Source organism: Artemia franciscana, chromosome 8 (assembly GCF_032884065.1).
Source record: "Artemia franciscana chromosome 8, ASM3288406v1, whole genome shotgun sequence".
Taxonomy (NCBI): Eukaryota; Metazoa; Arthropoda; class Branchiopoda; order Anostraca; family Artemiidae; genus Artemia; species Artemia franciscana.
The window spans coordinates 16,001,963-16,028,098 of NC_088870.1; the positions used below are offsets into that span (position 1 = coordinate 16,001,963).

The 26,136-nt window shown below is 35.1% G+C and overlaps 1 protein-coding gene across 1 annotated transcript in view; it reads right to left on the bottom strand.

Moving 5' to 3' along the window:
• Window positions 1-2,489: 2,489 nt before the first annotated feature.
• Window positions 2,490-26,136, bottom strand: part of LOC136030041 (uncharacterized) — a 50,420-nt gene continuing 26,773 nt past the window's right edge. Inside the window, exons 4-6 of the mRNA XM_065708660.1 lie at window positions 17,770-19,338; window positions 14,279-14,524; window positions 2,490-5,700 (exon numbers count right to left, since the gene is read on the bottom strand). Of these exons, the coding sequence (XP_065564732.1) occupies window positions 4,072-5,700; window positions 14,279-14,524; window positions 17,770-19,338 (3,444 nt within the window). The 3' untranslated portion in view covers window positions 2,490-4,071. The remainder of the gene's footprint in view (window positions 5,701-14,278; window positions 14,525-17,769; window positions 19,339-26,136) is intronic.

Here is a 26,136-nt window from a genome sequence, read left to right on the forward strand (position 1 = left end):
TGTTTGAAAATGCGGAATTTTGTACTTTTTGCCAGAGTAAGGATCAAAGTTTTACTTGTTCTTTGTTGTTTTTTTCCCAGGGGTGATCGTATCGACCCAGTAGCCCTAGGATGTCACGAAAGGGCTTATTTTAACTGAATTAAAAGGGCTAGTGTCCTTTTTAAGTGACCGAAAAAACTGGAGGGCAACTAGGCGCCCTCCCTCAACCTGTAAAGAGCGGGGCGTTGAGCGTAAAGAGTGGGCTGTTGAGGAGGGGAAAGCTGCTTTCATATCCGGAAGAATATCTGCTCGTTTTAAGTTTTAAAGTCACTCCTTACTTTCAGTTAAAAAAAAAACTTGTTTTTTTTTTTTTTTTTTTTTTTTTACTTAATCCCATCCAGATACTCTGTTGTTTCCGTATATGAAAGGGGCTTTTCCTCCCCAACGCCCCGCTCTTTACGCTAATTTTTTTTACTGTTTTAAGAAGTAGAGTTAAGAGAAAGAGTCAAACTTTAGCGTAAAGAGCGTGGCGTTGGGGACGAAAAGCCCCTTTAGTATACGGAGTAATTTCTGTTCGTTTTAAGTTTTAATGTTGCTCCTTACTTTCATTAAAAAAAAAATGTTTTTTTTATTTAATTTCTAGACGTTTTTAAATTAATGCATGTTTTGATCTTGGCTCTCCGCACGTAAATAATTAAAACGAAATTTGCATATTAATTAATTGCAATTAATCGAAAGATTTTGAGAAAAAAGGAGCGAGGGAGGAGGCCTAGTTGCCCTTCAAGTTTTTGATTACTTAAAAAAGCAACTAGAACTTTTAATGTTTTACAAACGTTTTCATTGGTAAAAAATATACGTAACTTAAGAATTAACTTACATAACAAACTTCTATATTCGTATGTTTTTATTGCGTATATGAGGGGGTCAATCCTCGTCGATACCTCGCTCTTTACACTAAAGCTTAGATTTTGTCCCAATTCCTTAAGAATGACCTCTGAATCACAAAGGCCGTAGAATAAATAGTTGAAATTACTAAAAATACTTTAGCGTAAAGAGTGAGGTATAACGAGGAGGTAAACCCCTCATATGCGTAATAATTTTTGTTCATTTTAAGTTTTAATGCTGCTCCTTACTTTCAGTAGAAAAAACTTTTCATTTTTAATTGTTTTTTCAAATAATGCTAGAAAATCCTGCGCCCCCATCATTAAAATTCTCTTCCCCCATAAGAAGTTTCTCCATGGAAATATCCTCCCATGTAACCCCCACCCCCTCAATTCTCCCCCTTAAACCAAAAAAATCCCCCTGAAAACGTCTGTACACTTCCCAGTAACCATTACTATACGTAAACACAGGTCAAAGTTTGTAACTTGCAGCCCCTCCCACGGGGACTGCGGGGGAGTAAGTCGTCCCTAAAGACACAGTTATTAGGTTTTTCGACTATGGTGAATAAAATGGCTATCTCAGAAATTTGATCCGGTGACTTTTGGGAAAAAATGAGCGAGGGAGGGGGCCTAGGTGCCCTCCAATTTTTTTGGTCACTTAAAAAGGGCACTAGAACTTTTAATTTTCGTTAGAATGAGCCCTCTCGCAACATTCTAGGACCACTCAGTCGATACTATCACCCCTGGGGAAAAAAAAAAAAAAAAACAAATAAACACACATCCGTGATCTGTCTTCTAGCAAAAAATGCGAAATTCCACATTTTTGTAGATAGGAGCTTGAAACTTCTACAAGAAGGTTCTCTGATACGCTGAATCTGATGGTGTGATTTTTATTAAGATCATATGACTTTTAGGGGGTGTTTCCTCCTACTTTCTAAAATGAGGCAAATTTTCTCAGGCTCGTAACTTTTGACTGGTATAACTGATCTTGATGAAACTTATATATTTAAAATCAGCATTAAAATGCGATTCTTTTGATGTAACTATTGGTATCAAAATTTAATTTTTTAGAGTTTCGATTACTATTGAGCCGGGTCGCTCCTTACTACAGTTCGTTACCACGAACTGTTTGATAATGTAGAATAAATTTAATTAACGTATTATCCTAATTGGACCTCATGTCCACTTGATATTGCTTTAATTTTGACCATGCCTGGACCAGAGGCTGAATATTAGCTAATTGAGTTGTGTCAGTAAGTGAATACCTGATACAAAACTAAAAAAAAAATAATAATAATACAAAATGCGCACAATTTAAACAGGAGCTGCACAAAAATCAAACTGCTTTAAAAACATAAAGTGAATAATGGTAATCAAGCGTACGCTTCAATACTTAGAAGGCTGTTATTTTTTGTTTTTTGTCGCCTCACTCTAAATAAATTATGGGATAATTTTGAACACTTATCCAGTAAATTAATTGTTTTGCCACTACTGAATGATACTTCAGATTTTTGAGTTTGGAATTTCTTACCTATAAATGGAAAAAGAGCTAGAAAAACCCGATTTTTACGAACCCGGTTTACAAGTAGAAAGTTGAATCTCTCTTTGGTCTAGTAAGTTAAGCATATGTAAATCAAACAAGTTTTGTTTTTATTCAATCACTGGCGGAAATGACAACAAAACCAAAACAAAGCTCTTTTAAAATTATGAAACTAAAGCACGATAAACACGAAGGTACCTTAATTAAATGCCTGGATCAACACTAATTTGGTTGTTAAATGAAATTTACAAGTTAATACATTTTAACACGGAGATAGCGTTTTCTTGAAGAAAGATGTTTACTTGACTTAAAACTGTTCGTCCTTTTATTGGCTTAATATTTCTCACAAAAGAACAAATCAGGCTTAAAGAAGGCGGAGTTTTTTTCAGAAATTCCTATTCATTATCAACCTAGGTTTTTTTTTTCTCAGCATCAGTCTACTCGGTGCACTAGTTAACCCAGTTTTAAAAGGGTGGAGACAATTTCACCAAACAAATGAGAAAGGATGTGATTAGTTTGTAAAAACACTTTACAAAAGTTAACCAATGGAATTCAAGCACACTTTTTACCATGAAAGAATGGGGTAGTAATCTTGCCTTTTTGCTTCATTTTTACTTCATTAGGTTTCAGGTTAGGTTTTACTTCATTAAGCTGTGTTTTTATTTGGACGCATGCTATAAAGTAGATAATCTCTCATTTCATAGATTATACCTGTGCATATTACACATTTTTGTGAATTAATATACATATTTATCAAGTTACAGGTAGTGGCGACTACAAAATTTGAATATGGCTATATCAGCTCAGAAACTAAAGCGATGTAAATACAAGAGGGCCATAACTGATAAATGAGAAATTAAAAAGGACTTCGGGGTGAAGGATGTGCACCTTGGAATAAATGTACAGTTCGCTTAGCCATAATTCTTGTAGTGAGGCCGATTATTTTTTTTTCTACTTGGACGATTTGCCACCTACAATCAAAACTTGGCTTAAGATTTTTGTCGGGAGACCCCATAACCTTCAAATTCACTTATCAAGCTATAACAGTTTTAAGCTAACTTCCGAAATAGGGACAGAATTTCGTTTCGACCCCGAAACTTCACGTCAATCGATGATGGAATGTAAGGAAATATTCTCTTCACTTAAAGATAAAATTTCATTTGTTTGCTTGGCAAAATTAAGCTTCAATTTTAAAATCCAGATAATAGGCTATAGGATTTTTGAACTAGTTCTAAATGGAGCACAATTATCTTTCTTTTTTTTCTTTTTGGCAGTGGGATTTGACAGCGAGAATAAACAAATATTTGATTTGATTCAGTTTTGGATCAAAGTTAAGAATTCATTTCTCCTGTAGAAAAAAAATTGTTTAAAATGGATAGAAACTTCTTAGATATGCAGTAGTAAAAATATACAAGCAGTATTCGTTTTAGGTAGGTGCCTGTAGTTTCTATTTTCGAGAAATTTTCTAGAAATATTCATATTTCAGAAAGAATCGCTTTAAGTCAGGCAGACCACCCATGATTCACCTAGGGAAGTCACTTAGCATTTTTAACTGTCAAAACTTACTATCATAATTTAAGATTTGTATAAGATTTTAAGCCAGGGTACATCAGAATAATTACAATTAAATTTTGAAATTCAGTCAATAGAGCATTTGATTTTCACTCCTGTTTACGTTTTGACTTCACTACTTGACCACGTTGGTGTAGGCTTACTGTTTACAAGTCTCGAAATCACTGGAGATGTCACTTTCCGAAAGATGGAATATCTTGCTAATTTTTCTGGGGCAAAACCAATCTTAAGAGCCCAAAACGCAAGCAAATCAACATCCTTACACACAGTTAGGACAAAAATTGAAACACCTTGTAATGAAGTAAAAATACTAAATAAATATGAAAATGTCAAACTTTTATCGAACAAAGCTAATATTCCGAACGTCCATGAAAGTCCTAAAATTGTAAATAAGAAGAGAGAAGCTCTTATTTTACTTGCAGTCATGGTATGGGAGTTCGTACGAAGGTTTGACGAATAAAAAACGGCATTTTTTAGAAACATAAAATAGACAATAATATTAACAATCATTACTAAAACCCAAGGAATAAGGACTACATATCTGAAAATTTGACGGTCCATCCAGCAAATATCACCTGCTGCTATATAAGTCAAGGGACTCTCGTATTCGTGAATCAGGCCAATTACTACTGGAATCACAGGCAACCCCCAGCTAAACATATGGGCTTTGGTCATGAACCGTGGTACGTAATTAGGGAGAATATAAACAAATTTTTCATACTGATGGTAAGCTTCAACTAACATCCAGAGAAATGATGAAAGGAGGAAGTAATGAAGTAGAGGAACTACAAAGAAACAATGGTAAGGAACTATTATTTCATTCCCCTTCCCGTGGAAGGAAACTAATAGCAAAACTAGGGCACAAACTAAAGCAAAAGATAGGCTAACCAGTATTCTGATTCCGATATGCTTCTTCCATGGCTTGTACACTATGAAGTTAAAAATCACTAATAAAAGACATACAATTGATAGGATTGAACCAACCAAACTTATTAAGTCTAAAATTAATGCATGCTGTCCACAAATCTTTTTACTTGGCAAAAGTCTTGTAAATGCTGTTAAATGATTGCATAGGCAAACATCAAAAACTTCACCATAATTTTCAACTGTATTATTGAAGAAACAGCCATCTTTCGCCCATGCTCCCGAACCACCTATTTCTGGATTCCAGTAAGCACATATGATGTCACTCCCATTACAGACATTGCTCGTCCTTTTGTAAAAGATCTTGACAGGTTCTTCTAAATTGAACACGGCTTTACCTGGGATCTCTGCCCCAAGTACAGCACTGTCTACTGTTCCATTATCAATGACAACATATCCCTGATCAACAATTAAACTATAGTCATAAACTGGTGTAAACATATTTGTATAATTAATAGTAAATAGTGAAGCGTCTGGATATGCTGCAAACGAAACGACTTCACTGTATGACAGAACTTCTGGCAAGAAAATTAACCCATCTTGCTCGTTGTCAATGTCATACGCAGTGAGTTTTGTCACATTTTTGATGTGGTTCTTCTCAGTAGTTACAGCAAAGCCATAAACAGGCTGTAACTCTGTATATCTTCCTGTCATGTGAGCAACATTTGAATCTACATAAAGAAACTCTTCTTCGTTCAAATCAAGGGCAGCTTTAGATAACAATTCTTCAAAACGACAGCATGCTTTAGTGAAGTTGAATAGTTCTTGCGACTGCCGCAGTAAGCTCTTTTCAACATTTAGCACCTAAAAGAGCACAATAAGTCAAACTTTGTGGGTAGGATCTGCGCCTTCTCTTATTCTTGTTAATTAATATATTTTACTGCATTTATAATTTTCCTCTATTATATATTGTACAATTCTGTGTTGTAATGTATTTACAATTTTACTGGTAATTTTCCGATGTATTTCTTTGTCGGTAATTTGACAACTGACAGAGTGAAAGTTGACCTAAGAGGACTACCAAAAATCAAAACGTTCTGTGGGTATGGATCGAAATCCTTCCATTTTATTTATTCTTATCTATTCTAATTTACAAAAGTGATGCCGAATTCCTCATAAAGTAATGTTTCCTGGTAATTTTCCAAGGTATTCCTTTTTCGGCAATTTACAAGTTAATAAATGCGGATATTTCTATGGTTTCAACAAACCAGGGGCGTAATTCTTTCAAAATCCCAGGGGGGGGCAAACTAGGAGCCGATTTTCCCAAATCAAGTGAAAACTGGAAAATGATCTATATATTAAAATAAAGCCAAAGATATACTAAAGAAAACTGACCAGATAGAAGAGCATCGCCAAGTGCTGAAAACCATGTTGTGACCAAGATGGGCCCAGGATTGCACAAAGCCTCCAACTTATTTAGTTTTTGGAGGTCCCAGGGACTTCTTGCTGTCCGGTTCTAAGCCGGCTTAAGCGCTTCGGTGTAGACTTGAGAAGATATGTTGGTCCCCATCCTGCACTGGTATCCGGGATCACTGCTTTTCTTGAGGCCAAAATAATTTCAAAGATTTAAGGAACATGAAAATTGGAACTTGGAATGTTACGACGTTAAAAAATGACTATCGCATCGACATTTTGACTGACGAATTCAGACGGTTTGAACTGGATTTATTAGGAGTTTCAGAAACTCATATCCCAGGGTAGGAAGCATGAAATTAGGTGACATAGAATTTGTTTACTCAGGAAGGAAGGATGGGGTACATAGACAGGGAGTAGGGCTCATGATGAATAAGGAAGCTGCTAAGTCTTGTTTAGGCTGGGAAGGTATTAATAATAGAATACTAATTGCTCATTTTATGACTAAAAAGTTTAGGGTATCAGTTATAGTAGTATATGCCCCCATTGAACCAATTGATGGAGATACTAGTGACTCAGATGAATTTTACTTACAGTTACAGGAGCAAATAGACAGGGTACCAGGTAGAAATATGGTGTTTTTGCTAATGCCCAGGTTGGTAGAAATACGGATAGATAGTACCCTAGCCTAGATAATTTTGGTGTAGGAAAAGAAAACAGTAATGGCTATAGGCTTTTGCAATTCTGTAGGTATAACAACCTAGTTATAACCAATACGGTGTTCGGTCACAAAATGGCCCATAAGTTGACATGGTATTCACGTGATGGTAAGACAGCAAACCTTATTGATTATGTTATTATAAACAGAAGACTAGCAGGATCAATACAAGATACTAGGGTGTATAGGAGTGCTGTTATTGATGTTAAAAGTAAAGATCACCATCTAGTAGTGTCTAAGGTTAATTTAAAGCTGAAATTTCGGAAGAGTAACTCCCTCCCGGAAAGTTATGATGTTGGTATACTTCAGGATGAAAATTTGAGACAAAAATTCCAGGAACAGTTGAGTACTAAACTTGAGGGTTTAAAATTTGACAATGTGGAAGATGGATGGAATAATTTCAGAAAAACAATTTGTGAAGTTGCTGATGGTGTCCTAGGGAAGAGTGCTAAGACAGCAACTAGGAATATTAGTGAAAAAGCTTTAGGTTTAATAGAGAGTAGAAGGGGTTTGTATAAGAATTATCTGAGCGATAGGTCGTATGAAAACAAAAGGAATGTAAAGAAAGTGGAGAAAGCATTAAAATATGAACTAAGGAGATGTGAAATGGAGGCGATGGATAAAATTGCTGAGGATCTGGAAGATGCGGCTAGACGGCATAATAGTAAAATATTATACTGGCATGTTAATAAATTGAAAGGGAGTAGCCGATCCGGACTAGTCCCAGTTAAAGATAGAAATGGGGCCACAATTAGTGATAAGGAAAAAGTTAAAGAAAGATGGGTGGAACATTTTGAGAATGTGCTAAACCGAGATACAGTTGCAGGAAAAGATATAGATGAAAATGAAAAAGTTTGTGATACCTTGGATGTGAAGGAAGATTTGTTTAGTGAGGAAGAATTAGCGACAGTACTAGAAGGATTAAAAAATAATAAGGCCCCAGGTGCTGATAGTATGATTAATGAGTTCCTTAAATATGGTGGCTCTGAGGTTAGGAATAAGCTACTGAAGATTATGAACATGATTTTTGAAAAAGGGGAAGTACCCAATGATTTTAGGAAAACCTTAATTAAACCACTGTATAAGAAAGGTGACAAGAGTGAATGTCGTAATTATCGAGGCATTATTCTGGTCCCTGTAGGTAGTAAATTACTGAGTAATATGATACTTTTTAGACTGAGACATGCTGTAGACAAAGTTTTAAGGGAAGAACAATGCGGTTTTAGAAAAGGTAGAGGATGTGTCGACCATGTTTTCACTCTTAGGTTAATAATTGAGAAGTCCCTTCGTTGTCAAACACCTTTGGTCCTTAGTTTTATCGATTATGAGCAAGCTTTCGATTCTGTTGATAGAACAGCGTTAACAAAGGTCTTATCGTTATATGGTATACCAGAAAAATACTTTAAAGTGATTTGCGCTATGTACGAGAATAATACTGCTGCGGTTAAGGTAGGAAATGAGGTTAGCAACTGGTTTTGTATTAAATCAGGAGTTAAGCAGGGTTGTGTTCTATCCCCCTTTATATGGATCATTTTGATGGACTTCGTCTTAAGGAGCACAGGAAAGGCAATTGGAGACCATGGAATCAAATGGGGAGGAAGAACGCTCCTGGACTTAGATTATGCTGATGATTTAAGCATATTAGATGAAAGTGTGAGCAAAATGAATGAATTTTTAGAGGTTTTACGAGTTCAGGGTGCTAAAATAGGCTTGAAAATTAATGTTAAGAAGACTAAGTCACTAAGGCTAGGAATAAGTGAAGTTGAACAGGTGACCTTAGGTAACGAAAAGATTGATCAGGTTGGGAGCTTCAGTTACCTTGGTAGTATTATTAGTAAAGATGGTGGGAGCAGTGAAGATGTTAAAAGTAGAATAGCTAAAGCTCAGGGTGTTTTTTCACAGTTAAAAAAAGTTTGGAAGAATAGAAAGATAAGCCTACAAACCAAGATTAGAATATTGGAAGCTACAGTGATGACAGTGGTCAAATATGGCTCTGAAGCATGGACACTCCGAAAAGCAGATGAAAATTTACTAGATGTTTTCCAGAGAAATTGCCTACGGATTGTTCTGGGTACCCGGCTGACTGACCGTATTTCAAACAGTAGGTTGTACGAAAAGTGTGGTTCAATCCCGCTTTCTGGGGCTATAATGAAAGAAAGGTTGAGATGGCTAGGCCACGTTCTACGGATGAAGGATGACAGATTACCGAAGATTGTCCTTTTTGGCCAACCGTCTGGGGCTACACGGAAAGCAGGTCGTCCTTGTCTGGGTTGGGAGGATGTCATAAATAAGGATTTAAAGGAAATGGGAACTTCCTGGGAGGGTGTAAAGAGGGAGGCTTTAAATAGATTAGGTTGGAGGAGGAGCGTGCGTAGCTGTGTTGGCCTCAGGCGGCTTGGTGCTGCAGTGAGTTATTAGTAGTAGTAGTAGTATTCGTTTATTTTGCCCCCCTTTTTATAATGTCACTTTTCGTTTTTCTTCTGACTTTTATTTGCTTTAAGTTTAGTTTGGTTTGACCAGTTTTTTTTTTTAACTTTTTAATTGACTTTTACAGTCAAATTATTGACTCACAAATGATTGTTCATTCTGATTTTTCTTTTTCACTGTTGTTTTTGCATTTTTGCCAGTTGTCGCATAATCATAGCATTTGTTGACTCCGAAGGCCGAATCCGGCCGCTTACGGGCTTGTAATATTGATTTAAAAAAAAAAACATCTCATCTCTTATCTTATGTTTCTTAAACTAGCGGTACTAACAACAAAATTCTTCGCTAATATTATTAGCCTACTCCTTTAATATTGCTGTGGTTTCTTTTTCGGCAATTTACAGGTTGATAGATGCGGATTTTTTTATTGCTTTTTTAAATTACTTTTTAGTTTACATGAAACATTCGATTTTACCGTATTTTATCTTTATTATTATAAATGTAAATCTTTGTCTCGCCTGAAATTTAAGAGAAAATATTTTTTTGGGCAATCTTCTGGATTATTGTCTTTCTAAACTAGCGGTAATAACAAAACATTCTTCACTAATATTATTAACCTAACTTCTTTTAATATTCCTGAGAAAGTCTTCGAAATTTAGCTTTGTTCAGTTGGTCAAGATTGGCTTCAGAACTAACTTTTTTTCAATTATTAACTTTTCATTTACATTTTCTTCATTACCCAGCTTTTAAGGATTTTTTTTGAGAAAAATTTTCTAGTATCATTCTTAAAGGAAATTACAGACCATAACGAAACAATGACTGAAAGAATTCAGAAAATTCTAAGAAATTCCAAAAGGCACCAAAAATTAAGAATTATGTTTTTATTGTAGCTAATTTAGTAAGAAGATAGCCCAACAAGATCATCAATTTTTATAACGAAATTAGTGGTCTGACTGGAAGTTCTGAGCATATTTTTATTAAACTCAAGTAAGTAATGGACAAAGGAGTACTGCTTCGAGTACCACAAAGAGTCCTTAATCACATACGTCTGTTTTTAGCTAATATGTTTACGGCTCCTACTAACGGAAATCAGTAATACTGTTAGGAAAGGAGAATAAAAATTAACGACCACAGGGAAGGCCAAGACATTGGCCACTCACATACTGATCAATCTTGTAATGAGGTAAAACTTGGAAATGTGGGGTATAAATCTGAAACACAAAAAAAATATTGGAATTTTGTGGTAAATACAATAAATTATAGGAATAGTCCTATAATTACAAGAATCTCAACTGTGGTAAATTACAAGAATATCAAGATTTCGGGGAGAGACTGAGGGTATAATCCTGCTGCCTCTTGTGATCCCAATTTCATTTTAAGGGTTCTTATTTTAGGCTACCATTTGAAAGCCAAGACATCTGACACAATCACACGAGCCTATTTTGGAGCGGGCGACATTTAGAAGAGAGGCAATTTTAAAAAGCACAAAAGTATCCCAATTGTGTGGCAAGTATAAGAAATTATGGAAAAGTTAGCAAAAATCTTGGTATTTCGAGAAGAAGGACAGACATAAGTCCAAAGCGTAGCCTTGGACTTGCACTTGCTAAACCCTACTCGTATTTTAAGAAGTGGTGCCAATATGGGGCAGGGGTACATGTACCCTTGAATTTTATGTCCTTGCTAGCTTTCGAGAAATACCTTTTCTGATTTTCTCACTGAAAAATGTCTTTTATAGTATTTTCATTGAAAAAATAAAAAAAAATTAATCTCTCCCCCTGGATTTTGAAAATGCATCCCTCGTATTTTTCTTGAACTAACGCCGTTGATTTTAAGAGTTCACTCACTCTATTTTTGGCCATATTTAGGCGTATTTTCTCTGTATGACAGCCTCGCCATATTATTTTGATTCACGATTATCAATGCAGGCAATAGAGCTAAATGTATATTTTTCTGCTCAAAAACTGGTAGGCATAAGAAGAGGGGTGCGAAGGGATTATTACCCCGCTTAAGTTCGCCAATTACAAAGATTAATGACTTCGTCGGCTATATAATGTGTATTCTTCTGACAAAGGAAATGCAAACTAAGGTTACTCAAACCACATTATACCAAAAACATTGCTTGGGAAATTATCGCTAAAAGCTTTTAATTCATCAATTAGTTTGTCCGCTTATATGGTCATTAGTCTGTGTTCACACAGTTGAAGACCTGCAACTGCTCTAAACCCCTCATAGGTTACAATTCAGAACTTTGGATGGCAAGCTGGTTGGAATATTTATAGCTTTCTTTTGATAAACTAATTCGTAGGCTTTTTCATGGCTCACATTTCTTTTTAAAATTTCTTTTTCACATTCCAAGCCAAGGACTACTCCTAACCCCTGCTCCCAACCTCCTGTATATATGCCACTAGGGCTTTCTCTAGTTATAAACACAAAGATGATTTCCAGCGATTATTAAGATTGTGAAAATAGGTTTGATAGTTACGACTAGAACAGAAGAATTCACACGCTTGGTATTCACACAGTTCGGCGTAAGTAAAATGCAAGTAAGGAGCCGCAAGGCCTAATAGTAACCAAAACCCTGAAAAAAGGAATTTTGACAGCAATATATACATCAAAAGAACGAGTTTTTAATATTAGTCCCAAAACACGTAAAATTTGTTAAGTTTAATTCTATTCATCAAAAGCTACGCGCCTGAGTCGATTTTCATAATTTTTGAAAAGGGGGTAACATACTCAAAGGGCATTTTATCTTTGTCGTAATTTAACTTTGAACTTTGACCTAAAGTTTTTTTTTTTTGTATTAATGCTATAATAATGACAGCTCAAACATAAAGGCTACTGATCCGGAATAAAAAAAATTTTAAGCACTATAAAACTTTAGCGCGAAGAGAAAGGGGTTGAGGAACGAGTGCCATCCCTCGTATACAAAATAAAATCCTTCCGTTTGAAGCTGTACTTTCATGTGAAAAAACTTGTTTTTTATGTCTAATTGCTAATCACAAGACCTCTTTCTTGCTATGGAGAAAAGTGGTTAAAATTACATCATGGTTACTCAAAATAAATCTTTATGATCAGAGCAAAAGCCTTTCTGTGACCCAGATGGTCGGAGGAAAGCCAATCTTTATAGCTAATATCATAAGTTTGGAATGGATATTTTTCATTAAAAACGTCCCAAGTTATAGATATTTGACGAAGACTTCACCAAGTTCCTGTTGGAAAAGTCTACTCAAGAATTTCCTAAAAAATTTTCAAATAAAAATGTTGAGTGAGCTCAGTAGTGATATTTGGCTGAAGCGGAGTAAAAATTTCTAAAGAACTCTAAGGAAGCTTGAAACATAGATATAAATGGTAAAACACATCAACATACAAAAATACTAGCACAAACTTAGTATTTGCTATGGATCATCCAGAATTTTTTTTTCGATTTAGTCAGTATAAATTTTTTTCCATATTTCTATTTTCAGCAAAAGGGTTTCAGTTTTTTTTTTTTTTTTTTTTTTTTTTTTTTTTTAATGAAAACATTTCCCGAAAAAGTGCAAATTGAAAATGGCCTTCATGTCACATAAAAACCTCAACAGAGCACACTTTAGCAGATGGCGTAATTTTTCAACTGGGAAAATTCGTTATAGTTAATCCTTAATTTTGGCTTTTACGTTAAAATTGAAACTGGCACGCATGTGAACGAAAAAGGAGGTCGAGGTAGGAATTCATGCCTGACCATCTGCCCTAGTATAAAATCTCCTAATCCGCCATGAAGGTTGAACATGGGTTCACCTAGAGATAAAAATGACCTTTAAGAATTTGAAAGTTAAACCGTATGCTAATGGTTAAATATTAGCATACGGTTTACGGTAATTCTCTTTGTTTTGACTAAAATAATTTTGCTTGAGGAAAGCTTAGTCCACAGAAATGTGCTTCACCATATTGAATACAAACTTCAATCGTTTCAACTTGTCACTAAGTACCTTTAACACTTGCACTAAGATTCACTTTCATCAATAAAAATGAGAACTTTGCGCCCATGGAGCCTGTGGAGGGAATCTTGCAGACACTATGAAGGTACCTGCATGGACTCGACTCTCTAATTTCCAAGGAACGTAAGTTTACAATTATAAGTGAAAGTGTGCTATTTTACAATATTTCACTAATCTAATTGGATTATAAAAATTGAATACTGAATACAAAAACTGAATGACCATATTGAATACAAACTTCTATCGATTCAACTTGTCACTAAGTGCCTTTAGCATTTGCACTAAGCTTCACTCTCCTCCAGAAAAATGAGAACTATGTGCCCATGGAATATGTGGAGGGAATCTTGCAGAGACTGTGAAGGTACCTGAATGGACTTGACTCTCCAGTTTCCAAGGAACGTAAGTTTACAATTATACGTGAAAGTGTGCAATTTTGCAATATTCCATTAATCTAATAAGATTATAAAAATTCAATTCATAGGTATTCACATTTTTGAGCTAAAATATTTAGCCTAAACAAATTTCTGAATATAAGAAAATACTTACGATCTCTTAAAATTTTTATTCTGTGCATCAATTAATTAGGTAATAGCAACAACACAGATATGAATTCTTATACATATATACATTTAGACATTAACTCTTAGCCCCCTGTGTGGGGAATATTTTTATTTCTATGATTGGTGGAGGTGTTTCTTCCTAAGACAGTTTGTGGTATTTAGTTTAGAGTGCAATTTTTGATTGAAAAACTAGTTTAAGAGTGCAAAACTTTGAGGAATACTATAGGTTTTTCCTCTTCAGAAGTATTTCAACCTCCCGAAACTATGTTCCTGACTAGGATTTCATAAAGCCTTTTGGGAGGGTATTCCTTTGTTGGTGAGCATGTATGGCTAAATATATTTAAACTACAAACCTTTGACAAGATTTCAAAACCAATTTTAACTTCAGATTTATCAATTAAAGTATATTTCTGGAAAATACTTCCAACGGTTTGCATATGATTTAAATCTGGTCTCCATGAATCTATTACATGCAGAAGTTTGACCAAGCTGACGTCTTCATCATTGTCCAGGGTATCCCATATCTCCTTTAGCTTGATACTTGTCTCATCTGTTTCACTTGTGGGGCATAGCGAATGCAAACGTTCAGATGGAATTTCCTTTAAAAATAAAGACATAAAATAAAGACTTAAAAAAGACGTTAAAAAAAAGACACTAAAACTATAGCGACTCAAGTCATTTTTTGTCGACAGTTTTTTTTTTCAAAATTACTTGTTTTTGACACACCTTTGCCACATAAAAATGTGCTGGTTGGTAAATTTGTATCCTATTTTTTCTTTTTCTTAATGTTTATTGAGAAATTTTAATACATGCAGAAAAATAATAAATCGTTTTTGTGGCTCAGATGAACACCTATCAAATACAATTTTTTTTTTCCAACAATATACCCCAAATACCGAATTAGTGTCAGTAGGTAAAATGTTAAAAATGTTCTTTTTATGGTGTTTCTGCCAATCAAACTATAGGGCAGCAACTACTTGCATGCTATGTTCATATTTGATCTATGATTATCTGTCCGCCATTTATGGTTATTCATATTGTAGTCATTTTAATATATAGTTCTAATTTACGCTGTAACGATGTAGAATTATATGCAGAGTCATATAAAGCAATTCCATTGCATTTAGTCTTATTCCAATTCGATCATAGCACCGAACTAAAAGTGGCCATTTATTAAAAATTGTTATAAGCAACGTCTATTCCACCGAATTCTCACAATAAGAGCAGCTGACAAAATTTCAGTAGCAAAATATGCTGCCAAAATTCCAGAAGCGAAATTTTTTGCAGCATTTAGTGGATAATAGCCGTATGCCACGGGTAGGTGCCAAAATTGAACTGGAACATCTTTAAGCAAGGCAAATTATCTTTAAAGCTACTTTTAATTTCTGCAACTAATTAGAAATGTAAATCAGATATGCGAAAATATCTAAATATAGATTTTTGAAAAAACGTATTCAAATGTAAGTAAAGAGCTAAGAAAAAACTCAAAATACAGAAATGCTTCTACGTACAAAATTCTCCTACTCCATCAACCAGACACTCTTTACCATGATATTTGAAAAATATTTTCTCGAAAAAAATCTGAAAACAACAAATATACAACTGCTACCACTACAACTAACAATGCGTTTGCAGCACCAAGCCCACTGTGGCCAACACAGCTTTGCACGCTCCTACTCCACTCCAATCTATCCGAAGTTTACTTATTACCCCTCCCATGAAGTTCCAAGTATCTTTAAATCTCCATAACCTCTTCCCCGCCCACTTGGAGGACAACCAGCTTTTCATTTAACTTAAAAAAACACACGTCCTTGACAATCTATCATACCAAAGTTATGCTTCATCCTTAAAAGATGGCCTAGCCATCTCAACCTTTGTTTAAGCTCTTCATTGGCTCTGGACAATCAAAAAATTCTATGAAAATTCTGATTGGCTTAAGTTAATGCTAGATAAGTCCCTGTGAATATCATTTTGAATGAGCCCAGAAAGTGGGAACTTCTAAGATATGGGAAGATTAGGAGGTGGCCACGTTTCAGAGCCATAGTTAACCACTGTCATTACCGGGGATTGTAATATCCTCCTCTTATTTTGAGTAATTATTTTTCCAATCTTCCATTCTATTTCAACTACATTTAAAACACCCTGAGCCTTGGCTATTCTACTTTTTACATCTTCACTGCACCCACCACCATTTCTAAAAATACAACTCGAGTAACGGGTAATAGAATCTTTAAAAAGCGTGTCGCTTGTTTTCATTTCCCTTTATTTTCAATACGACTCCTGAGGGTATCCTAGATTTGGGGCAGGTTACTAACCCCTCCCCCTTCAATCCTTGCTCCTTGGTTCCCTTCTCTCATGACAATACTGTGAGAATAAGGGCTTATTAAGGTGTGCTTTATTTGTACAAAAAAATAGAATTGCACTAAATATGAAGTAAGCTGCCACTCTCATCAAACATTCTTTAAGCCAAAGTTCAGCTTTTACCACAGGGCTTCTGCGGTTCAAAGTTTCCGTTTTCTATCAAATAAAAATTTCCCCAATAAAAAAGATGCTATTGCAGTCTAGACTACGTATTGCTCGTTTAGTCTAAAATTTAGCCTGTAAGTGAGGAGGCAAGAGGGTAACCTGCAACTTTTGTGTTGACCTGAGAAACCTTTAGCCGAAATCCTGAAAATACAGGCCTGAAAGTAAAATTTCCGTTGCCTTAGACCCCCTCTTCACAATTACAAAATGCAATCTATTGATCTCCCCTTTAACGCCTGGTAGGTGACTATGCACTACTTTACAACAGCTGAAAACAATTCACGATAACAATATTTATCTAAAACTCTTCGTGAAAACTAAAAAAAAAAATCCTTAAACTGTAATGTATCCCATTTTAAGTTATTAGTATCTATAAACTTGCATATCTTAAGAAAAAATGGGAAAATACAACTTTTCCACGTGAAGCTTAATCACAGATGGGAGTTTATATATAGGCTTGTTCGTTTTTTCTTTTTAGCTTAAACTAGGGATGATCATTACGAGATAGTAACGGGAGAATGATCATTCAAACGAAAATTCAAAATTCTAGTTCCATTTTTATGCCACGAAACAGTACTATGACTAAGGCGAAAACTTAGTCAGGCAAAAACTTTCACATAGTCAATCGCCTTAGAACTATCAAAAAGGTATTTACGGAGCGTCCAATCTTCTGATACCATGCCATCAAGCAGTAGCGCACCCTTTTAGGCAAAATAAATAGTTATCATATAGAATCATGTGCAACATTACATAGTTACATTTTGCAACTTTTTGTACAATGCTGCTTAAATCAATATTGGAGGAGATTTAGCCCCAGCATTCTTTCATTTTGGATAAAAAATTTAAAATAAGCCTGCAAAATATATTTTGAGGGGGGTGATAGTTCCCCCTCTTATCGAAGACATTTGGATTGTAAAATTAAAGATCGCATGCATAACAAGCTTTTTTTGAAATCCAAATATTATGACATAAAAAATTGTTTGTGCCCCCTCCCACAAAAATGATTGAGGTGTCCTTTTTTAGGGTTTCTCAGGGGAGCTCGATGGTCATCAGAAACGTTGAATTTTATGATGTGACTTTAATAAACACCACATTCTCCCCCTTAGGAGTATTTTCTCCTTTTTTCTAGAATTATGCAAAAAAATTTTATTCTGATAATTTTTTACAGATAAAAATAAGAATGGTGGATTTTATTTTTTCGAATTAGAGTTAAGATCATATGATTACTATTAGAGGAATTCCTCTTTAGTTTACCCCAATAGAATAATCTCCTTCCATGAAACGGAATCTTACTAAAATCCAAATTTTGGAGTATACTTACTTCCATTTGCTCCCATTTTGCGCCGTATATCTCATTTCCTCCACACTTGCGCCTGTAGTTTTTCATTGCTTTACATACCCCATCTTCAACAGCAAATTGGTACAATGGGGTTTCAACGAATCTATACAAGTTGTCATTCTCAGTTTCAATTGTCTCTGGACATCCAAAAGATGGGCGAATATAATCTACTGTAAGTTCTTCTGTAACAGAGCAATTGTAAGTAATAATATTGTCACCTTTATAATGTGTTATTTTTCCATTTCCTTTAATTTTGATTCTACCTCCCCATTCTTCAGTAACATCACATTTCTCAGCAATCAAATTTGGAACCTCTTCATGGTAGATAGTCTCCTTGTTGAATCTTGATAGTTGAAATATTTTTACAGAAAAAATAGCGTTTGACATGAATACTGATTCCAAGAAACAGTTTAATGTCCTTTCCATAGCTGTGTGTGTTTTAGTGCAAGGTTTCAAACTTGCTGAAAAAGGGGTCTTTATTCTTTCAGATATCAAAAAATTTAATTGACGGTTTTCAAAATTAGATTTTTCCAAAATATTTATTAATCTTACTACAAAGGGAAAATTTATGTTGCGGCATGAAAAATACTGACAATATGCATTGTGTAAACGTTTCAAAACAGCTTGTTCGAATACTCCAAATCCGTTTTCTAATATTTCGTCATATTCTCTATCGGAGTTAAGTTTTACTCTAAGTGAATAAGTTCTTTCAAAATTGGAGGTCACATAGTTCGACAAGATTAGCCTTCTAGAAGGTTCAAACCAATATTCACAGAAGAAAATAGATGCTTCGGTGGTATCAACAAGAACTTGAAGCTTGTCATTAGATCCAGGTGAACCAGAATGTAAGAGATTTCCGTTTTGGTAGCATCTTAATCCCAGTCCTTTATCGCATGTTTGGCCAGAAAAAACTACTGAATCAGTGCCAAGGTCGCATTCAACATCTGTCCCCATCTCAAATTTTGGATTTATTAAATGTACAGATAGAAAAGAATTAAAGCCTACATTTTCAATATTGATTTGAACACGATGAGTTGCCTCTGGTTCAACCTTTATTTCGCACAAATAGCTATTTAGTGCTTTATCAGGATCATAAGCTAAAACAAATCCATTTTGATCAACAGCTCCATACATGTGATGCTTTTTTATTGTGCAGGCTGCCTCAAATGGAATCCATGCTGTTGGAGAACAGGCAGATGACGGGGAGCTGCTCCAACAAAAAACTGGAAGAGTGAAATTATTGGTGACGTTCCTCTGTCTTAAGCCCACCCAGGCTGGAGTAGCAGTGCTACCCGCAGATTGGACTAATTGATAGGCAACTGAATAAAGACTAATATCATCTAAAGTGGCTAATTGACCGCCTTGAGCTTTGCAAGACCTTGCAGCTTCGTGCCACGTTACTGAAGACCCTGAAGTTAAAAGCCTCAAACATCTTTTTCGTCCTGGTATGAGTCTATGAGTCCACCATTCTTGCGGACAGGAATGCTGTATCAAATCTTTTGTAGGTAGCACAAATGTAGATACGCAGCCACAATTTGAACATGTTTGAATCTAAAAAAAGGAGACAAAGCTTGTTCTAAATAAATAAATAATAATTTAAATAAACAAAATAACAATAAGGCAAACACTGACCCGGCATACCTCTCCGAAGAGTTTTACCTCCAAAATTCTGAAAAACAATGAAATGTAAAAATCTGACTATTTAGGCCAAGTGACATACGACGTCCATTTTTACCAACCTCCAACTCGCCATCAAGGAAACGCTAGTGAATAAATAACAGTGATTTTATTACCATATCTCAGGTACCATCAAGCTTACTACCTTCATAATCACCTTGACGATTCAGATATTTCTGTTCAAAGGCTAAACAATGTCCTTTGCATAAAATGCTGCCGCAAATGATTTGAATGAAGTTGTGATGTTTTTTGGAGCTCCTCATCACTTTGGAACAGTGTCTTCCAAGCCATTTCCTGCAATCCAATACCTCCTCTTCTGTTCTGAATAGCTCTTCGTAGATGCCACAAAGTTTTGCAGTAATAATATGCAACAATAGTTACCCCCCCCCCTGCATAAACTCTACAAATAATATACCTATTTAATAAAAAAAAAAGTTGCCATAATTTTACATCTGTTGGATGTTTGCTTAAATTTTTCCGGCTGAAGGAATTTGTGTCCTTCCATTGTTGTGCATGAGCACCCAACATATGTATGGTTTTAACGTAGCTCTGAGTTTGAATCCAGCCGTTTCCCTGAATTGAAGAGATTCCCCCAGAGGACAGGGCTTCCAAGCCGACGGGAAGCCCAAAAAATTGTCATAACTAATGCGAGGGCTAAGCTTTCTAGGACTGATAAGGTTTTTACTAAAAATATTAATTGCTTTGGAGGACCATCAACGTCAACGAACATGCTTTAGATTTCTGAAATTACGATTAAAAAAAACAGTAAATCAATATCTCACAATAGTAGAAGAAACTGCGATATCAGTACGTTATTGTCATATGGTTTTAGCCAATAAATTGTGACTGTACTATGTAGCCACTAAGTTTGCATAGAGAAGAAATCTTCGATATAATTGTTTTTAAACTACAAAAAATTGTTAAACTTCGACGGGAATCAAAGACTATATACATATAAGTTAGAATTAAAAATGCCAAGAAAAATTTTCACGTTATCAAAACCTTTAACTAATAACTTAACCTCTTTTCTCAAGTATAGTAGTTTTGAAGTTTCAGGCAGCACTCTAAAAAATAGTCTATATTCTGAATCAACTATAAAAAGTAGGTTTTGTCCGGACGCCTATAATGAAAACGATCCCTGAATAATTCTGATTTGAAAAAGATGTAACACATTGGTATACGCGTCGGAGCGAAGAATTTCAATCTTTTCGGTCAACGAAATTCGAAAAAATAACGTCTGCCAAAAGATATAAAAATCAGTCCCGAGATGAACCCACGATGAATCAGGTAAATACATCATTGTGCTTAACCGCAAGCCTTCTCCTTCTTCTATTTTTCAAATTATTTTTTCTTCTCAGGATAAAATAGCTTTTAAAAGAATTAAGATTCATCAAGTCAATAGAAAAGAATTAGAACACATTAAATGCCCAATACTGCAAAACATTGATGGTTCTCAACCTGGAAGGAGTTTTAGGAAAATGTGTTGAATGAGGAGGACAGTATCTTTTAAATACAATAAAAATTGTTCAAATTTTTGTAGAAAATCTTTTTTTCAGAAAAAAGTATTTATTTTTGAACCACCTTATTGCATCGTCTATTCATACCCGTCACGCAATGCTTACATCTCTTTTTATCAAAAATTTTCACAGTTAATTAATATATTGACACAAGCCAATTAATAGACTCTTTAAGTTAGCCCTCCGGGCTTCAGAATTAACACTTGAAAAAACTCATCAAGATGTGAATTTTTTGTAGGTCATGCTTTATTTATTATACACTAAATAATAGCAATAATTTTTCTCTTAAGTAGCGTAACAGCTGCAGCGTACCAATTTTTATACCCAAATTGATTTATTTATGCTCCGATTTTTAAGCGTTATACAACATAATTAAACTCGAATGTTGTAAAGTTATAGGACTCGTTAATTTAAAGTTTGACGCGTTTTAAGCAGAACCATAATGTAAGCTTTTCAAAAGAAGAAATGATATATTTGTTTGAAAAACCCCATTTGTATTAGCGCCGTATGAAAAGCAAAGCATAGAGAATATAGGAAAAACTACCATCGTTCACGCATGTGGAAAGATGCAATGATGCATTGAATATGATCTGTGACTGGTAAGCTTAAGATTAATAGTCTACAATTGTTTGTTCCTATAAGAGATTAAATAAAAAAAACAGGTTTTTGAACTGAAAGTAAGGAGTGACATTAAAACTTAAAACGAACAGAAATCACTCCGTATATGAAAGGGGCTTTTCCTCCTCAACGCTCCACTCTTTAAGCTGAAATTTTTCTGTTTAAAAAAGTGGAGTTAAGAGAAAGAGTCAAGCTTCAGCGGAAAGAGCGGAGCGTTGCGGAGGAAAAGCCCCTTTCATATAAGGAGTAATTTCTATTCGTTTTAAGTTTTAATGTCGCTCCTTACTTCATTTTGAAAAAACTTGTTTTTTTGAATTAATGCATGTTTTGATTTTAGCTCTCCGCACATAAATAACTAAAGCGAAATTTGCATATTTTTTTTTTTTTTTTTGGCTAAATGGTTTTCTATAGTTTTAATCAGAAGATTTTGAGAAAAAAGGAGCGGGGGAGGAGGCCTAGTTCCCCTCCAATTTTTTGATTGCTTAAAAAGGCAACTAGAACTTTTAATTTTTACGAACGTTTTCATTAGTAAAAAATATACGTAACTTACGAATTAACTTACGTAACGAACGTCTATATTCGTATGTTTTTATAACGTATATGAGGGGGTTCACCCCCTCGTCAACACCTCGCTCTTTACACTAAAGCTAAAATTTTGTCCCAATTCCTTAAGAATGACCCCATCACAAAGGCCGTAGAATAAATACTTGAAATTACTAAAAACACTTTAGCGTAAAGAGCGAAATATTACGATGAGGTGGACCCCCCATATGTGTAATAATTTCTGTTCGTTTTAGGTTTTAATGCTGCTCTTTACTTTCAGTCGAAAAAACTTTTCATGTTTATTTTTTCATTGTTTTTTAAATAATGCTAAACAATTCTGTGCCCCCTTCATTGAAATTCTCTCCCCCATGAAAAATTCCTCCATGGAAAGGCCCTCCCACATAACCCCCCTCAACTTCCCCCCCCCCCCAAAAAAAAAATCCCCCTGAAAATGCCTGTCCCACGGGGACTGTGGGGGAGTAAGTTGTAACCAAAGAGATAGTTATTAGGTTTTTTGACTATAGTGAATAAAATGGCATTCTCAGAATTTTGATCCAGTGACTTTGAGGAAAAATGAGCGTAGAAGGGGGCCTAGGTGCCCTCCAATTTTCGGTCATTTAAGAAGGGCAATAGAACTTTTAATTTCCGTTAGAATGAGCCCTCTCGCGACATTCTAGGACCACTTAATCGATACCATCACCCCTGGGGAAAAAATAACAAAAAACAAATAAACACGGATCCGTGATTTGTCTTCTGGCAAAAAATGCGAAATTCGAAATTTTTGTTGATAGGAACTTGAAACTGTGGGATTTTTGTTAAGATTGTATGACTTTTAGGAGGTGTTTCCTCCTATTTTCCAAAATAAGGCAAATTTTTTCAGGCTCGTAACTTTTGATGGGTAAGACTAAACTTGATGAAACTGACATATTTAAAATCAGCATTGAGATGCGATTCTTTTGATGTAACTATTGGTATCAAAATTCTATTTTTTAGAGTTTCGGTTACTATTGAGCTAGGTCGCTCCTCACTACAGTTCGTTACAACGGATTGTTTGAAAACACAAAAAACCCTCCTTAGTTCATAAAGAATAAAAATATAAAACAGAATAATATTTAAAAAAAGCAATGAGAGCAAAAGGAAGCAATGAAAGGTAAAGTGAAGATATAGAGAAGATATAGAAGATATAAAGCTTAAGTCGGCTATTCACTACCCGGACCAGGCGTTTTTGGATGTAATATTTGGGCAGCTGTTTGCTGATTCCGGTACCCGTCATATTCAAACATAGCTCAAAAATGGATGCTGATTGCCAGGAAAATCAATAGCGTAATTTAGATGGCAGAGTAGTGCTTGCATGCACATAGGTCACTAGTGACACAATTACATGTTACAAAAGTGAGCTGTATATTGGTATATAAAGGAAAACAGTGGACATGTTTCAGTTGATGGAATACCTACGCAAAACCCGCATCCAAGACCCAAAAATATAAATTCATAAGAATGGAAGGTTTTATTTTTGCTAAAAAAAAATTTTGCTTGCATGTTTAAGGAGATACTGTTTTATTGTCTATTTTGTGCATTGCTTTTTAGAGATCACTGTAATTAGTAAGCTGTTATACTGGCTTGTATACCTCGGAGTCTCAAAATTTGCATGCTGCAACCCCATGTAAATCCAAAGAAAGTACCGCCCTGGGGCACCTTTAGCCCGATTTTGGCGAGGACCAAGAGTGATTGAGGAACTTTAGTCAAAAGATACGCAATATCATCAACTGGTCAAAAGCTATGCCTCATGAATAAAATAGTTCACTCCCACTCATTACCTGTAACATAAAACTTAATATTTGGTGGTGTGGTCGCATCCTCAGAATTAACAAAGACTGCAATCCCTACGAAAGTTTTTTTAATAAACAAATAAGAGGGTAAGAGAACGCCCAGGTAGCTCAGATCAGGCTGTCATGATATCAGGAAAAGGTTTAAAATTTTGTAATTTCTTGGCAAGTAACGCAAGCAGAAGCTGCAAACACGGAAGGACAGATGGGGATGTGCGTTGGCCATTATTTTGGCCTTGAGAGAGATTATGAATTTAGGCAAAAATGAGCGGATTGATTTAACCCCTCCAAGAAGTTTTAGTTTGTCATCTTATCGCGATTTCCTATTGGATTAGAGCCTATCCAAAAACGACTTAATCGTACTAGAGGAACTTTGCGGACGTTCTTGTAGCACTAACAATGAAGAAAAAAGGCGGAAACCAACACTTTTTTAGAAGTAGAGAAAAAATAAAATACAAAAGAATACGATTTGTTCGTAGGGGAAAGGGAGGTAGAGTTAATAGTAACCTAACATATGTAAGAAAAATATGCCTTTTCTTATGTATTTTTTATTTTTGAGTCCATTTTATACGCTGATTCTAAGAGCTTGAACTTTTTTTAACCTTAAAGACACCTAACAAAAGCTGTAAAATAAGAGAGTTTGTGTGTTTTTACAAAAAGGAGAGACACATCCCCCGAAAAGGGTACAATCTTGTAGAAAATGACAGTATAGAACTTAAAATGTCAGAGAAACTTAACACAACCAGATATTATCATAAATCTTATGGGGCTACTGCTCCCTCAGCCCCCCTTTTCCCTACTCTCATCCCACTCCTCACGATAAAGCACAGCTTGCACTTTACTAATAACTTATTAGGTCTACTTAAGATAAACAATTAAAAAAAAGAGAGACCTTCCCCAGATTTCTCCGCGTACCCATTTAGAGCTGGGTCGACTATGGCTAAATTACAGAGTCACGCCACTGACAACCGTCCCAACTGAACAATTGGGTAAACTGGGATTCGAACCCGCGTCCTCTCCGACTAAATCCTGAATCCACCACACCAATCGGCCAGGACGGCTCTGAGGACTAAGAGAGATGGAAACCATGCTCGCTTTTGAGTAATTTCTGTTCCTTTTAAATATTAACGTCACTCATAGCTTTTAACTGGAAAGTTTTTTTCTTTATTATGTAAGTTCTAAAGATCCATTCATAAAAGTGAAGCCTTAAAGATAAACCTTAAAGAATAATCTTAAAGATAAAAGGATTTGAGGTTTTATAATTTTAAAGGATACGGAACTTATGAAGATATACAAGTTCAAAAAGAACATAAACAGGTTATATACAAATTTCCTCACTAATTTGAGTGGAATTTCTGCACCCAACCTCAACCTCTGATAGCAATACTTGCGAGTAATACTTTTTTTTTCTCTTTCAATTACATTTATGGTTCTTAACGAACTAGAAATCATGTTTACATAATATTGAGCAATGAATGTCGAAAATTTGAGATTGGCCAAACCCGTCCATAAGAATTTCCAGGAGATTTTCGTTCACTTTCCTAACCGCAACAGGCATTTAGCCAAATAAACCACGTCAGCAATTAATACGTCAACATGATTTTATCCAAAGGTGACCTCAAGGCAGTTAAGAGTGTTTCAAATATCCAACCCTTCCTTCCTTCTAACAAGGACATAAAAAAAGTGTAAATCTTCCAATTTGGAATGAATTATAATTTTTTTTTTAGCCTAAAGCCTTTTTTTTTGCAAGGAATCATTTTTTAAAGGAACATTTTAATAACCCCTCCGCCTCTGATTTTTTTTAGATCTTTTCTTTTAGATCAAATCTTTTCTTTATAATTACATGCATTTCGCTAAGCTTTTAATAATGTACCGATTTCAAACAATAAAAACCAAAAAAATCAAAAAGGGATATGAGTGCGTGAGTAACTAAATGAGTGCGTGAGTAAAAGGGATATGAGTAACTCATTCGCCGTCAATTAGAAGTTTTTGTAGTGAATACCTGATAGCTCCTAATTCTTCTGATATTATGATATTTAGGATACTCAATAAATATGGAATAATTGTTAGAGTAGCAAGAAAACATATTTTCATACCAGGCTGTTCATGAACAGTACATATAGAGCATGAGAGGAAGACATCGGGCCCATGCCCCCAAAATCTTATGG